The sequence below is a fragment of the Microcaecilia unicolor genome, chromosome 4 (genome assembly GCF_901765095.1).
Source record: "Microcaecilia unicolor chromosome 4, aMicUni1.1, whole genome shotgun sequence".
Lineage (NCBI taxonomy): Eukaryota > Metazoa > Chordata > Amphibia > Gymnophiona > Siphonopidae > Microcaecilia > Microcaecilia unicolor.
This window is the reverse complement of record NC_044034.1, coordinates 156,316,910-156,333,612: the sequence shown is the minus strand read 5'-3', so window position 1 is coordinate 156,333,612 and position 16,703 is coordinate 156,316,910. Positions and strand designations below refer to the sequence as shown.

The window sequence follows — 16,703 nt, the reverse complement described above, 5'->3', positions numbered from 1 at the left end:
GCTCTAAGTTATTTAACATGGGCAAAGAATGTTTTGTAAGTTTTTCTATTTATATTTAAACAATTTGTACTATCAATAAACCACAAAGAAGCAGTATCCAAGTCAAATCCATTCTCCCTATATGGGTAGTACAGTTAAGAAATCAGTCATCAGGGTTCCCTTCCGGGCGTTAGCAAAAGGCCCAACTAGGACCGCACGGAGAGCCGGTGGTCTTGCACCCCCCTTCCCCGTGCCCTCAAAAAGAAGGGGAGCAAAACCCCCCATGTGATAGGCAGAAAGTGAACGTGATACTCGTGAGCAGAAGTGAAGGTGATACTCGTAGCACAGATTAGAGCTACCCCACTCTAATCTATGCCAAGTGTTTAACAAGAGGCTACAGACCCAGGGATGAAGTTCTGTTTATATTTAAATATTATTGCATTGTATATTATTGCATTTTTGTTGTATAACCGATTATGCTGTAAATTTTGTTTTCCTGATTTTATTTCTGATTGTTCACTGCCTTTACTACAGGATCATCCCTTCAAAGTGGATTAGAAGTGATCAAAATGCAGTGGTAATTTAAGGAGTGCTAAATAAACTTATCCACCAGGCACATTTTGACATATGAGCGCTGCAGACTGGCCAGTAGTCCTCCACCTCTATTTGTGTTATCTCTGATTTCAATCTATACTGGGGTTACAGCTAAAGACCTGCCATAGAAGCAGACAATTTTGTAATCATCATCCATCATGATTTTCTTATGATGTTTCTATTGCTATGTAAACTGCAGAAAAGCTGCAAAAACTACTGCCCTAGTTGTAAGAAGCCTCTGCATTGACTACCAGACAGGAAAGAGTTAAAGTGAAGCTAGCGCACAAGTCTCTCAGCCTGAGTTGAGGCTGCACAAGCGGTCACAGACCGTTGCAGAGGTTCATTAGAACATCTGTAGGCAGGGGCTTACTTTCTTGCCTGTGTTATTCCCTGACTAGGCAGCACAACCTCACTGTAGAAGCAAAGTTCTCCTGCCTCTGATGTCCTAAGCCAGATCCAGTTGCAAAGATTTCAGGCAAAGCAAATCCAGAAATAAAACATCTTCTCTCAACCAGGTAGGTCCATAGCCTTCCTCGCTTACCAGCGCTTATATGGCCCCTTGCTAAGCTGCTCTGTGCTAGATTATTCCTGGATCATATGCTAAGCAAATAAAACTTGTAAATGCAGCCACCTAACTCTGACCACATGCACAAACAGACAGGACTTAAAAAAAAAAAATCAGGGGCAGTCAAAGACCCAGACCAATGCAGCCCCAACCTGCCGGATTCTTCATCTAAAATACTTGCATTTTTGGAGAAGGCAGGTATTCAAACTTTTTGTTTTGTTTTCACGAAGCAAAAGATTTCACTAAAAGTTTTTTTTGCCACTGAGTCACAAAGTGACTTCCTAGCAATTAGGAGGAAGAGTATGGGAATTTTAAATTCACGCTTCAGCTCCTTTTAATGAAAAGCTTAAGATAGCGTTTCAGCCAGACATCCAGGGCATAATTCACAGAACAGACTTTTCTGGTTTGATCATATCTATGTTTCGAAATGGGAGCATGACACAGGGCTGAGAAGCTACATTTTAATTTTCTCTGTGGAATGCGAAGCGTGATGCATTTGCTTGCAATCTTTAAATATTTTATAATGTTAAGCAGGCACACATTTTACACAATCCATGGGCTGTCACGCTAAAAGGAAAGATAATCTTTTTGCATTTAAGATGTGATTTCTCAATTTCTCACAGGCACAGACTGAGGAAAAAGATAATCAGGCCAATTCTGTAAAGTACACAAAGAACATGACTACACGGATTATATATGCACGTCATTAGAATAATGGCATAAGCGCACGTAAGCCCGCACTGACACACGCATATGCCAAAATTCCGCCTAAGCGCTACATTACATTTTTACAGGTAGGCAATCACATGGGCGGAGTCTGGGCTGAGCACAGGAGGAGCTCACATTAACCCCCGGATTCTATAAAGGTCATCATTGGGTGTGAATCCCAGATCAGCTCCAATGATGTCATTGTTGGAGTTAACAAGTAATTGGCACTAAGTATGATTTGGGCGACAATCTGGCTACGCATTATTCTGTAACAATGGGAGCCTAAATTGAATCGTGTGCAACTCAACAGGGGGTGTGGCCATGGGAGGGGCATGGGTGGGTTAGGGGGCGTTCACAAAAGCATGCAGTGTTATAGAATAACGGGGATCGGTGCCCATTTTGCGTGCCACGATTTACACCAGTTTCGGCTGGCATAATCTTCACCCAAAGTTCCGCGCCGAATGTGGCCTTCAACGCTATTCTATAGCGTGCTCATCCTGAGCTAATTTTATCGGTCCTGGATTTTCAGTTCCTTTTATAGAATCTGGCCCCATGAACTTTTCTAGAATACTAAGAGTTATGCACATCCCCCACACTTAGGTGCACTGGCTGGCAAAGTGCTGGTGCCTAAATTATCAGTGCGTATTTTTGCCAGTATGTTACTATTCAATAAAGGAAGTAGATCCCTATGTTCCTTTAGAGAACAGGTTCCTACCAGGCACCCTCTAGACTCAAACCTGTCCTGGGTGTCAACAGGCCAGTCGGGTTTTCATAATATCCGTAATGAATATACAAGAAAGATTTGCATGCCTGTCACCTCCATTATATGGGAAATGGGACTTGATAGACCGCCTTTCTGAGGTTTTTGCAAACTACATTCAAAGCGGTTTACATATATTCAGGTACTTATTTTGTACCAGGGGCAATGGTGGGGTTAAGTGACTTGCCCAGAGTCACAAGGAGCTGCAGTGGGAATTGAACTCAGTTCCTCAGGATCAAAGTCCACTGCACTAACCACTAGGCTACTCCTCCATTAGCAACATTCCAAGTAGAAGCCTGTCCTTGCAGATCAGCAACGCGGCCGCGCAGGCTTGTTTCTGTGAGTCTGACGTCCTGCGTCAGACTCACAGAAACAGAAGCCTGCGCGGCTGCGTTGCTGATCTGCAAGGGCAGGCTTTTACATGGAATGTTGCTAGTGGAATAACAACATTCCATGTAGAATCTCAAATAGTAGCAACAGAATCTCAATAATAGTAACATTCCATCTAGAATCTCCAATAGTAGCAACATTCCATGTAGAATCTCAAATAGGGAAAGGGAAATGGGACTTGATATACTGCCTTTCTGAGGTTTTTGCAACTACATTCAAAGCGGTTTACATATATTCAGGTACTTATTTTTGTACCAGGGGCAATTTTAATTTAATTTTTAATTTTGTTCACATTTGTACCCCGCGCTTTCCCACTCATGGCAGGCTCAATGCGGCAATGGAGGGTTAAGTGACTTGCCCAGAGTCACAAGGAGCTGCAGTGGGAATCGAATGCAAATCTGTCATGCATATTCATTAGGGATATCCTGAAAACCTGACTGGCCTATGGACCCCTCTGAGTACTTTATAAGGTGCCCAGTTATAGAACTGTCCTCAATATCCCTTAATTCTAGAAAGTAGTACACCCTAATTTACCTAACTAGTGCGTAAATTTGCGCCTGCAAGTTATAACTTAATTTAATAATAAACTGATAATTGGTGTTAAAATCTATAATAGGCTATAGTTGGCCTTAATCAGCACCAATTAGCAGTTATACATGTAACCGCCCTTAGTCGGTATTCTATAAGTTGAGCGCTCAAATTCCAGGGCGGGGCATGTCAAGCAGCTACTTGTGTGGGTTATAGAATACTGCGGAATACATTTACCTAACTGCCTACAGGTAGGCACGATCGCCAGCCATTGAGCTAGTGTAAACATTGGCACCTAAAGTTTGACACAAAAATGCGGACATACTAGCATTCTATAATGCAGGCTTGTCCAAACTTTTCTATTGAGGGCCACATTTTATATTTTGTGTAACATTTGGAAAGCCAAACACACACCATTGTATTTTGCTGTATGTTTTGTAAAACAGTGGTAAAATATGACAGTGTGTTGTCCCCTCCCTAGCCTTCACCCAGTCTCTCTTTCTCTCATGTAACCCCCCCCCCCCTCTCAGTCTTCACCCAGTCTCTCTCTCTTTATCATGTACTACCCTCCCCCTCCCCCCAGTCTTCAACCACTCTCTTTCACCTCACCTGGCTTCAGCTGCAGAAGAAGCAGTGGGATTCCTGCTTCTCCACCACAAACTTGAGCCGCTTGGTGCCTGAAGTTTGAGCTGGTCTCATGGCTGAAACTTGAAACTGCAAGACCGATCCAAACATCCGGTACCACATGGCTCAAACTTACAGAGTGCCGAGAAATGGTGGGGAGGCAAGAATGCCGCTGTAAGCACTACAACAACTGCCAAACTTCCAAGGGCCAGAAAAAAGCACTTGGTGGGCCAGATTCTGGCCCGCAGGCCATAGGATGGACAAGCCTGCCACAATGGCAATTGCATGCACTACTGCTATTATACAATCTGCGCTTGCAAATCTCAGAAGTGGAAGGGGTAAAGCACTAAGATGATCCCAGGTGGTTAAAACAAGTTCTTTATTGATTGCTGTATATTCAGTCTTGACCAAAATCGAGTACAGTAACACAGTCCCAGACGGACTCACTCAACACAGGCCATATTTCGGCTTTCCAGCCTTCATCAGAATTTGACTTATAAACAAATAAATAAATAATAATGAGGATCACAATAATAAAGAGAAAACTTCAAAGGTGGATGTGGGTGAACACGTATATATGTGAAAAATAGAAGCAAAACCCTCTAAAAGATAAAGTGTGAATGTGCAAAAATTGCAAAATGATAAGTTTTAATTATGATTAGAAGCAGCCGCAAAGTTTTGAAACTCCAAGCTCCAAACTCAATGTCTATATCGCCAAGATTCAGCAAAGACAATTGCTTCAGAACCGTAACTTTAATTGTTCATATTACTTTGGTAAAGAATGACATACCTCACAGTAGCTGACAGCACAAATTTTCTCATATCCAATGCCACGCAGCATAATTTATGTCAACATCACGCACTGACTGCTCATCATCATATTTAAATTAAGCGCCAATGGAGTTCCGGCCTTGTAGTAAAACATTCAGCAGTGAAGCTGTTGCGTTTTTGCTAAATCTTGGCAATATAGACATCGAGTTCGGAGCTTGGAGTTTCAAAACTTTACGGCTGCTTGTAATCATAAGTAAAACTGTTCTCTTGCAATTTTTATGACAAATGATTTCTGAAAGTCAGTCACAGTAGCTTGTTTCCCATGCTTTTAACTGTTTCTTTTTACCAATGCGGCTGATTTTAAACATAATTAAACACCCGCATACTTCACAACGGCATAGTTCAGTTATACAGTTTATTATTTTAAAAAAGAAGACATGAACCTGACCCAATGAGATGTGCTATAGTGTTTTTATTTTAATCTTATGCATTTAATATGGCAGTATCAGGGCATTGGTGCAATATCATTAACAATCCTTCTAGGTTTGTCTTTTGTCACTCAAGTTCCCCTGAATTTTTAATCACAATCTACAGCTACAGGTATTAATTATCTTTTTGCTGCCCCATTTGCTCATGCGTTAAGCATTTATACCATAATCACTCATGTTTTATCACTTTCACTTTAGTTCTATATAATGGCAATTTTTCATACATATTACATCTTTTCACTAATTTATCATTACCCCTTTTGTTCTGTCATTAGCATGACTCACTTTCATTCATGTCATGGCACAATCACACTTTGCCTTTTAGAGGGTTTTGGTTTTATTTGTCACATACACACATGTTCACACCCACCTTTGAAGTTCTCTCATTATTATTGTGATTGTCATTGTTTGTTATTATTATTTATTTGTTTGTTTGTTTGTTTGTTTGTTTGTTTGTAAGTCGACTCCTGAAGAAGGCTGGAAACCCAAAACACGGCCTGTGTTGAATGAGTCTGTCTGGGACTGTGTTACTGTACTCGATTTTGGTCAAGACTGAACATACAGCAATCGATTGGATCACCTTGGTGCTTTATCCCTTCCACTTCTGAGGTTTGCTTATGCTATGGTGTGGGAGTATTGGTTTTCTCCTTGCTCTCTGCGATAAAATCTGCGCTTATCATGCACCATCCCGGCACCTAACTTTAAGCAATTACTCCTCAGAAGCATTAAAGAAATTCATTAGGCACAATGAATATCAAATCAGTTACTAATGCCTTTATAAATAGATTACGAGTTACCTTGTACTAAAGAGCAGGCTGAGAATGTGGAACACTCAGCACATTGTGACATCACAGAGCTCCCTATTAAAGATTGATACTTTAGAAAATCCCTCTGACCTGTGCCTGCTTCACTCCTACTTTAACTCTCCATATGCGTCTCAGGAAGATGCTGGTTTCCCATGGAAACCAGAAACTGAACTGCAGTTCAACATCTCAGAAATCATACCTACCTATGACAGCTTCACTGCAAGCCCAGTCATTGACTGGATGTGAAAGCTGATGTGTACAGAAGGAACCATTACAGGAGAGGAGGAGTTTAATGGTGAAAAATAGTGCAAGATAATTGAAAGGACCCTTGCTAATTAACATTTCTGTACATTAAAATCCATCTAACAGCAAAACAAGAAAAGAAGTAAAATGTCTAGAGCTTTTCAACTTTCTCCCTACAGATTGAGGTCTTTTTTCAATGGGTAGCGCTGCCAAGTTAACTGGTTCCAGGAGGAAGACATTTTGGCCAGTCCAGCTTTTTAACCTTTATCCCAAAACATTGTGGTATTTGCAGTCCCTAATTCTACCCAATGAAATCAGTGCTTCGTGTCCCACAATACATCAGGATGAGGCTGTCAAAAATCTAGGCATGATTAAAATCTTCTCCTTGGAACTGGTAATTTGGCAGCTCTGCAGAACGGTAGCATGCCATGGGCAAAAGGTCCACTTCTCTGTCACTGACTCATACAAGAAGGTGGAAGGTTAGATATTATGTTTATAAACAGGGTCAGCCCAACCATTAAGGAAGGAAGGCTTGTTCCACCTACGGCCCACGGAACAGAACTTGGTCTGCCAAGTGCCTTTTTATTGACCCACAGAAGCTCTGGAATTTGGGGGGAGAAACACTGATCCTTACCGCAGGATCCCTGCTTCCGCGATGCAACTTGTCTATGAGCGAGCTTGAGCTGCATGGCATCTGAACTTGTCCACGGCTCAAGCTTGTGGATAGATGAGTTGTGGCAGGGAAGCAGGGCTCCTGCAGTAAGAATCTGCAGTTGAAAAGAGGTGAGGGAAAAGAGGCTGGGTTAAGGCAAGGGGGTTATGGGAAAGAGACTTGTCAAAGCTCAGGGATGGGGCATGGGAGAGAGAGAGAAGATTAGGTGACGGCTGGGGAGGCATGGGAGAGAGAAAGAGACTAAGTAAAGGCTTGGAGGGCATGGGAGAGAAAGAATAAATATGAATGTGCACGACTGCATACGTGTGTTGGCTCTCCAAATGTTACAAAACATTAAATGTGGCCCTTGATTTAAAAAAAAAAAAAGGCTGGACAAGACTAGACAGTTGCCTAGAGGGCCACAAAAAGCAGCTGCAGTCAAAACCGAACAGTAAGGTCTAACAGCCACATAAACTCAAAGAACAGTCAGTGCCTACCTTCGCCAGCAAAACAGAGTTTAAGAACATAAGAATATAAGTGTTGCCACAATGGGACAGACTGAAGGTCCATCAAGCCCAGCACCTGTTTCCAACAGTGGACAATCCAGTTTACAAGTACCTGGCAAGATCCCAAAACAGTACAATACATTTTATGCTGCTTATCCTAGAAATAAGCAGTGGATTTCCCCAAGTCCATCGTTATAATGGCTTATGGACTTTTCTTTTAGGAAGGTATCCAACCCTTATTTAAACCCCGCTAACTGCTTTTACTACGTTCTCTGACAATGAATTCCAGAGTTTAATTACAAGTTGAATGACAAAATATTTTCTCGGATTTGTTTTAAATTTGCTACTTTGAAGCTTCATTGCATGCCCCCAAGTCTTAGTATTTTTGGAAAGAGTAAACAAGTGATTCGTGATGAGTGATCACAACTGTAGAGTTTCATTATCATAATCTTGGAAGGAGAATGATAAGCTAGGGGACTGGAAATTAATGGCAGAGGTTGGGGCATAAGGCTGAAGATTCCGCAAGGCACCACATACTCTTACACTGGCTGTTTATAAACTACAAAATCCTTTCAAAAAATGTCTTAGTTTAAATCTAAACTATGCCAAATATTTGCCACGTTTTGTTTTGTTTTTGTTGTTCCAGCTGTTTGTAACTATTTTACCCAAAACATTTTTTTGGAAACCACTGTGTCCTTTCATGAAATAAAATATATAATTTCATGATTCTATTACAGATGAAATCATTCAGTTGAAGACTACTGATAGTACTAGTAATGTCTGCAGATCTTTGATACCTTGCACTGTTGTGACATTACAAAACCTTGATAAGAATACCTTACTTACATCTAACACACAACAAATTTACATGGCCTTTAAACTTAGCCGGAGATAAACAAGGCTTTGTTTTTCCTGTGCAGTTCGTTAACCGTCTCACTGCCACAAGGTACTTCAAAGGAGCCGATTCCCTGTTAATTCATTACTGCACTGAATGCGGTCTGTGCAGATCCTGCAAATAAATGAGCGATTGACTATGTATTCACTTAAGATGATAAGAAAAACAAAGACTGATTAAAGAGCAATAAACAGAAGCATATGTATGGCAACTTACACTTGCAAATTACATATTTAATCGTCCTCTTGTTTGAATTTCCACGGGCTGCTTTATCCCATCTTATTTCTTAAAACTATCCTGTGACAGCTTAATAATAACTTTCGGGACACTGTAAATGTTTTAACTTTCTTTGCTTTGGGGTGTTTTTGTCTAGTTTCACAGCAGATGGGATTTCCTTAGCAACCTTTCCGGCGTCGGGACCAGAAAGAGAGAGAGCACTCGAGTCAGTGGGAGGGGAGAAAGAGGTGCCCCGAAGGGGCTTGGGAGTTGTAGTTCTTTCCCTTTCCTCCAGTCTATAGAAGAGACTTGAGATGTGTGGAGACAAGACTACAATAGCCCAGAATGCAACGGAAAGAAAGCCTCTCCTGGCAGGGCTCCCCGTCTCCCTGCATCCGCTGCACAAAGGTTCTCTCAAGTCACAATTCATTTTAGTGCGCTCTGTTACTGCTGGAGTGCCTGCAGGAAGGCCCATAGGAATAAAATGGGACCTGCTAGATAACTCGAGTTAAACTTTAGTAGAAGACCCCCCTAAATTAGCCAACACTCATACAAAGGAAGAGAAAAGCCTGAAATAACATGCGTTTGTATATTTGTATGGTGGGCAGAACGATGATGTTTCCTTTCGGTGCCAAAAATGAAGGATTAGTTAATATATTGTTAAATGTTTATGGATTTTGGTGTCCAACATTTAGTTATAATCTGTGCTTTTTTCTGAGAAATAGGTGCTGGTATTCACGATGTGCAGCAATTCTGCCAGGGGTTACAGTCAAAGTGGTTTAATTATATACAGGTACCTATTTTGTACCTGGGGCAATGGAGGGTTAAGTGACTTGCCCAGTCATAAGGAACTAGCTACAGTGGGAATCAAGCCAGTGGTGTTCCTTAGTCGGCTGCCATCCCAGGCAGACCGCCACTGCTCACTCCTCCCGGGTGCAGCGTCGTCCATCCCCCCCCCCCCCCCCCCCCCCGGTGCATCACCTCTAAGCCCACCCCGGGGGCATTCATCTTAGTTGCTGGGATGCTGGGAGCAGCCGCGTGGCTGTAGATTTAGGGCCCACCCACAGCTCCGCCCCTGGCACAACCCAATGGCATCCATGGCACCAGCAGTCGTTTCCCTTTCCAGGGGCAGCATGAGACACCTTAATAAAACATCTCCAGCTACCGTGGGACCAGTCCCACAGCAGAGGCGTATCTGGCCTCCGGCGGTAGGGGGGGCCAGATCCAGAGGGAGGGGGCACATTTTAGCCATTACCGGACCCCCCCACCGCCACCAACGACTCCACCCCCCTCCCGCCGCCAGCCCTCCCCCGCTGCCGTTTCTTACTTTTGCGCCGAGGTTCGCTTCCTCCTGGGCCTTTAAAAATATTTCTTCAGCTGGCGGGGGACCCCAACCCCCACCAGCCAACCCGAGGTGACGTCTTTCAACTTGAAAGTTTCAAGTTCTTCATCTGCCGTGGCTGACGTGCTGGAGTTGAGCGGCTGAATCCAGTTCGGAGTCTGACGTCGCACGACATTCGAACGTCGCACGACGTCAGACTCCGAACTGGATTCAGCCGCTCAACTCCAGCACATCGGCCACGGCGGATGAAGAACTTGAAAGACGTCACCTCAGGTTGACTGGCGGGGGTTGGGGTCCCCCGCCATCTGAAGAAATATTTTTAAAGGCGCAGGAGGAAGCGGACCTCGGCGCAAAAGTAAGAAACGACAGCGGGGGAGGGCTGGCGGTGGGAGGGGGCCAGGGTGAAATCTGCGGGGGCCCAGGCCCCTGTGGCCCCACGCAGATACACCCCTGTCCCACAGTTCATATCACAAGACTGGACCCAAGGCAGCGGGAGATGAAATTTTATTAAGGCGTCTCCTGCTGTCGCTGGAAGGGAAAGCTGCTCAGGGGAAGATCCCAGCTCATCAGCAGGAGTGCAGGAGAAGACCTGCAAAAGCAGGAGTCTTCCACTGAAAGTAGGAGACCTGGCAGGTCCGACTTCTGCTTTCACTTCTGTGTAAGTGAATGCAGAATAAAAAAGCCGGTATTGTCAGAATACTTTGCTGAGTCTCACGTAGGCATCATGCCACCCCTCTGCATAAATCTTTGCACTGGCTTCCAATTCCAATCCAGACCCAGTTTAAGATACCAGAGACACCAAGGGTGGCCCATCCCAAAGCTAGAGATTTACCACCGCAATGCTGAAGATTTAAAGCCATTGAGTGAGATTTCTCTTGTGGGCCCCTGCCATGTCTTAAACCAACTCTAGCATATGTACATTCCAAAAACTGTCATATTCTAATCTAAATAGAAAATAAAAATGATTTTTCTACCTTTGTTGTCTGGTAATTTTACTTTTCTAATCGTGTTGGTCCCAGTCTCTGCTTTCCGCTTTCCTCTGTCTTCTCTTAACTGTCTTGCCAGGGTCTCCTTGTCCTTTTGGCACTTCTTTTCTCTCCATGTCCTCCATCCATCTTCTCTCTGTATCCCTATCCATGCAACCCAGCATCACCTTGCCCCTGTCTTGATGCCTTGTTGAGCATCTCCCCCCTCTGTGTCCCTATTCTTGCCCTGTCAAACATAACTCTTCTGTGTTCCTATGCCTGCCCCCCCAACATACCAGCATCTTTCCCTCTCCCTGCTGTCCCCTATCAGGCCAGCATCTCTCTTTCTTTGCTCCTTCTGCACCCCAAACCCCCTCCCACCCAGGGTCCAGCAAGTGTTCCTCTCTTCCCTCGCTCCTGTTCTATCTCCCCTTTGGAGGTCCAGCATCTCTCTTCATTCTTGCCCCACCATCCTAGCATCTCTCTTTTCTCCATTCCACATCCTAGCATCTCTCTCTCTCTCCCCCCCCCCCCCCCCCCCCACACACACACATATGGCATCTCTTTTTCCCTCTCACCACCACCATCCTGGCATCTCTTCTTCTCTTTCCCCTCCCTCCCCATCATCATTCTGACACCTTTTCCTCTCACCACTTCCCCTGACACTCTCTTCCTTTCCTGCCCCTACTCCCACAGCCTGACCCAGCATCTGACTTTCCTGACTGAGGCTCCCCCATCTGCTGAACTTTCTTAAGGCCGCCGCTGGTAGTGCGGAACAGATGCTGCTTCCAGCCAGCGCAGGGGCCTTTCTTCTGCAGCTCCCCCCCTCCTCTGATGCTACTTCCAGTTTCTGGAGGGAGGAGTGTCAAAAAAGGCCCCGCTTTGACCGGAAGCACGTCTGTTCAGCGCTACTGGAAGCGGCCTTAAGCAAGTTCAGCAGACTGGGGGAGCCTCTGCCAGGAAAATGATAGATGCTGGGCCAAGCTGCGGGAGTAGGGGCAGGAAAAGGAGAGGCCAGCAATGTATGAGATTCCTGCACTTTATGCATGTGAGCTAGAGTCGGGGTTCAGATGTGTGTGTCACATGGAAAATGCGTGTGACTTGGTATATCTGAGATACTCTCACATTCAAAGCTCTCCATGATGGTAAACCAGAATATCTTGCTTCCCACTCCATCCCCTACACTCTGATCCACTATTTACACTCCTTAAATGATCACCGACTTGTTCTCCTGCTCCCCTCCAAAGCTAGATGGGGAAAATCTAGAAATTCTGCATTCTTTTTCCTCACTCCGCTTTAGAATTCTCTGCCTCGCTCTCTTAGAGTGGAATCATCTTATTCTCTGTTTCATACAGCCTTTAAGACCTACCTTTTCACCTTAGCATTCCTTCAACCTGTCACTAGAATGCCATGAAGGATTGACTAAATGACACAACAGTTCTTCCCCACTTCCCCTGACTCCTTCCCGTCCAACCTTTGTTTAATTTTTAAGTATCTCTTTCTACCCCATCCCTTTCCTATTTCCTCCTTCTCCATATTCTGGAGTCCCCGAATGATGTGTGTGTGTGTGTGTGTGTGTGTGTATTTCTGTCCCCATGATTTTGGAGTTCCTTTCATTTTCTAATTTTATTATTATCTTTGTAAACCACACTAATTTGTGTTCAATGTGAGCGGGATAGCAAATATTTAATAAACGATAAAGAAGCTCTGATTATAATATCCAAGCAGCTAATGATATTATTTTAGCAAGGGGCAGCAAAACATCTTTTTGGCTGGAGAGGCCAAGCAAACCAATTTCCAGCCTTGCTCCTAAGTTATTTAGGGGGGAATTAATCAAGGTGTGGTAAAAGATCCCCTTTTACCACACCTTGAGGGATCTCTCTTATAAGGAAACATGATCCCTATCAGTACTGAAGGCGCTGGACTGGGAGGGAGCGACTGGGCCTCACTCCTGCCACAAGCCCCTCCACCCCCGGACCACCAGTACTTTCAAAGATAACCTCTGAAGGGGGGGGCTTCAAACAAGTGGGGGTACCTGGAATCTTAAGGTGTAGGGGGTCTGCTGCTCAGAGAGGGGATGTTGAGCTTGGGGGGATGCCCCTGGGAAGTGAATTGACCCCAGCATAAAGCTGGGGTTATTTTGCTTTACTGTGATTTTAGGGCCCTAATGTGTCTTGCACTGTATCACCACAAGCTGTGTTCGAGTAATTGCATAGTCTTGAGATGAGATTACTCATTACTATGCAGCTGAGCATCTCGTTACTACGTAGCCAGTAGCAACTTAAAATTACTGTGGTAATTTTAGTCAGGTGGCGTTAGGGCCATTTAAGTTGTGTTGAAGGCCAAATAACATGACTTATAGCCCAGCATTGAATTTCCTGGTTCGCTTCCGACCATGGGAGGTAGCCAGGCTACCTCCCGCAGTCTGAATATCAACCCCTATTAAGTTTTACAATATTATCTTCTGTGTAGATGTATGAATCTGCAGTATAAGTCTTTTAGATCACTTATAAAGTTTATACATTATCTTCTGCTGTTTTCTCTCATTCCAGATACTATATTGGAAATATTCAGAGGAAATGTCTTTGCAAATGGTGTCAGTGATGAACAATTCCTCCCTCATTCATCCAGGCTTCTCACTGCTGAATTTTGATGGGAGGGTTTTCTTTTTTGGACAAAAGGGCTGGCCAAAAAGATCTTGCCCAACAGGTGTTTTCCTTCTTGACTTAAAGAAAAATGAGCTGAAACTGAGGCCTGCCACATTTTCAAATGATTCATGCTATCTTCCTCCTCTTCGATACCCGGCAATAACCAGCATGAAAGCAAGTTTAGAATCTGAAACTTGCCAGTATCTTATTCATGGTGGCAAAACTCCAAATAATGAGCTGTCCACCAAGATGTACATCATGTCTGCTATGGTCAAAGCTAACAAGAAAGCGATTCTTTGTTGCAGTGAAAAAGAAATAGCAGGAGATGTTCCTGGGGCAAGATACGGCCATTCCATTAATGTTGTTTACAGCAAGGGTAAAAGTGCATGTGTAATATTTGGGGGAAGATCGTATTTGCCTCCTGGACAGAGAACCACAGAAACTTGGAACAGTGTGGTGGACTGTATGCCTGAGGTGTTTTTGGTTGATCTGGAATTTGGTTGCTCTACCTCTTACACCCTCCAAGAGCTCCAAGATGGACTTAGCTTCCATGTGTCATTAGCCAGAAATGATATTATCTATATTCTAGGGGGTCATTCACTTGAAAATAATGTTCGACCTCCAAATCTATATAAATTAAAAATTGACCTCCCACTGGGTAGTCCAGATCTGAAGTGTATTGTGTTGTCTGGTGGAATTTCATTATCTAGTGCTATTGTAACCAAGACCAGCAACAATGAGTTCATCATTGTTGGAGGTTATGAATCAAACAATCAAAAAAGGATGGTTTGCAACACTGTGACATTGGAAGATGACAGGATCAAGATCCAGGAAAGGGAAACGCCAGACTGGACAGGTGACATTAAACACAGCAAGATATGGTTCGGTAGCAATATGGGGAATGGAGCAGTGCTGTTTGGCATTCCAGGTGACATTAAGCAGCTTATATCTGATACAAACTTTTTTTATATTTTGAACTTTGGAACGGAAGAGGAAGCCATGCAAAGTTGCAGTCAAACATCTACTGAAGACCTAGAAGATTCAGTTCCCCTAGAAGATTCAGAAGAGTTTTATTTTAATGGTGATGGTGTCTTTGATGATGACACCTATAATGAAGGTGATGAAGAAGATGAATCCAAGACTAGCTACTGGATTATCTGTTGTGATGACTGCATTGTTGATGTCAATACGTGGGTTCCCTTCTATTCCACTGAACTCAACAAGCCTGCTATGATCTATTGCTCTAATGGAGAGGGACATTGGGTCCATGCCCAGTGCATGGATCTGTCAGAGAACACATTGATCCACCTGTCACAGGGAAACGCCAAGTATTTCTGCAACCAGCACATAGATTTTGCTAGAGAACTGCAAACTCCAAAAAAGGTGCTGTCTGTGAAGAAAACACCAATGAAATCAATGCGCACCAAAACCTTAAAGAAGAAGACAACTCCAGTCAAGAAATCCTTTCTGAGAAGACTCTTTGAATAGACAAGCATGGACATCCACTTCATGGAACTGTATTTTTCTATAACCTTGTTCTTCACTTGAGGGAGGCCATGAGAAAGATTTGCATACAATGGAGGCATTTTCCCTCTAAGCCAGGGGTTCTCAACCCAGTCCTCAGGATACACCTAGCCAGTCAGGTTTTCAGGATATCCACAATAAATATGCATGAAATAAATTTTCACACATTACCTCCTTTGTATGCAAATCTATTTCATGCATATTCATTGTAGATATCCTGAAAACGTGACTGGCTAGATGTGTCCAGAGGCCTGAATCGAGAATCACTGTTCTGAGCTTTGTGGGAGTTCTCCACCTACATTGCTGCCAGTGGGATGTGCTGTTTCAGTAGTGAGGGACTGGCATCCTCTGCAGGACTCCAGGGAACCTGCCTTCCCTTGCAATTGAAAAAAAGACATTGAAACACCGCCCTCCACTGACAGGAATGCAGTTGGAGGACTCCCGCACAGCATAGAGTGAACATTGAAAAGAGGTAGTGCATGCAAATTTATCTCATGCATATTCATTGTGGATATCCTAAAAACCTGACCGGCTGGGTGTGCCCTGAGGACTGGGACCAGAGGTAGAACATGGGTGGGGCCTTTACTTAGTTAGCGGAAATATTGAGTCTGCTAACCACCTAAGTAAGCACATAAAGTTAGGACAGAAACTTTTATGAGCTGAGTTAACTGGGCATCGGTCTGAATATTGGCAAGTGCCTGGTTAACTTCCGGGTCAGCACATATGCTTTGATATTCAGTGCTGAGAGCTGTGCATGCCCTGGCATTGACTATCCAGGGTTAGTTCAGCCCTTAGGTGCAAGCAGCATGCAAACCGCTTACCAATCCAGGCTGAATATCAAGCCCTACGTTTTGTGCATCATTAGATCCTTTCATTTGCTCACCTAGGAGCATCAGTTCTTACATAACCTGAGTAGTGATTCCAGGGGAAAGCTAGCAACACCCCTTCAGATGTTCAGTTTCAATGATGTGGAAGCTTGTGAAGCTTAACATATGCTGTGTAACTCATTTTGCATAATAATAAGGTTGTTTGCCTGCGTTTGCATGCTTCACAGCTCATTACTATTTAACACGCACTGTGTCAAAATTTCTGGTGTTGAGGTGTGTTAAAACGACTCACATTATTGCCAATTAACACATGATCATTAGCAAATAATACATGTTACTGCCATAATATAAATCAATATATGCATCTAGCTTTTCCTTCATCAGTACACAACTGTGGAATGCACTACCAAAAGCCTTAAAAACTATGCACGACCTAACAGCCTTCCAGAGATTACTAAAGACCAACTTGTTTAAAAAGATATACCATAATGAGCATCATTAAGGATCTAGCATCAAAACTCTTCCACAACCAGATAAAATTGAATTCTATACACCTGACTACTTCAATCAATTTTCACCAATGAACATTAACGCATCACCCCCTTACCTCTCATGCCTGAATTGATCTGTCTACCCAACGTACTTTATAATTCACTTCAACATTTATAAACT

The 16,703-nt window shown here is 43.6% G+C and overlaps 2 protein-coding genes across 7 annotated transcripts in view; one reads left to right on the top strand and one right to left on the bottom strand.

Annotated features, from left to right (window-relative positions):
* C4H11orf74 (chromosome 4 C11orf74 homolog) overlaps positions 1 to 8,926 on the bottom strand; it is a 66,912-nt gene extending 57,986 nt beyond the window's left edge. For 4 of the 6 annotated variants that reach the window (XM_030199464.1, XM_030199469.1, XM_030199470.1 and 1 more), the window contains exon 1: positions 8,726 to 8,926. The gene's annotated coding sequence lies outside the window, so the exon portion shown is untranslated. Of the gene's footprint in view, positions 1 to 8,460; positions 8,604 to 8,725 lie in introns of those variants that run through there. The other 2 variants (XM_030199465.1, XM_030199468.1) reach the window with 1 other exon arrangement.
* Positions 1,044 to 15,254, top strand: RAG2 (recombination activating 2). Its single transcript, XM_030199463.1, has 2 exons — positions 1,044 to 1,088; positions 13,585 to 15,254. Exon 2 carries the CDS (start codon positions 13,612 to 13,614, stop codon positions 15,166 to 15,168), a length of 1,557 nt encoding a protein of 518 aa, XP_030055323.1. The 5' UTR covers positions 1,044 to 1,088; positions 13,585 to 13,611; the 3' UTR covers positions 15,169 to 15,254.
* The last annotated feature ends 1,449 nt before the right edge of the window (positions 15,255 to 16,703 follow it).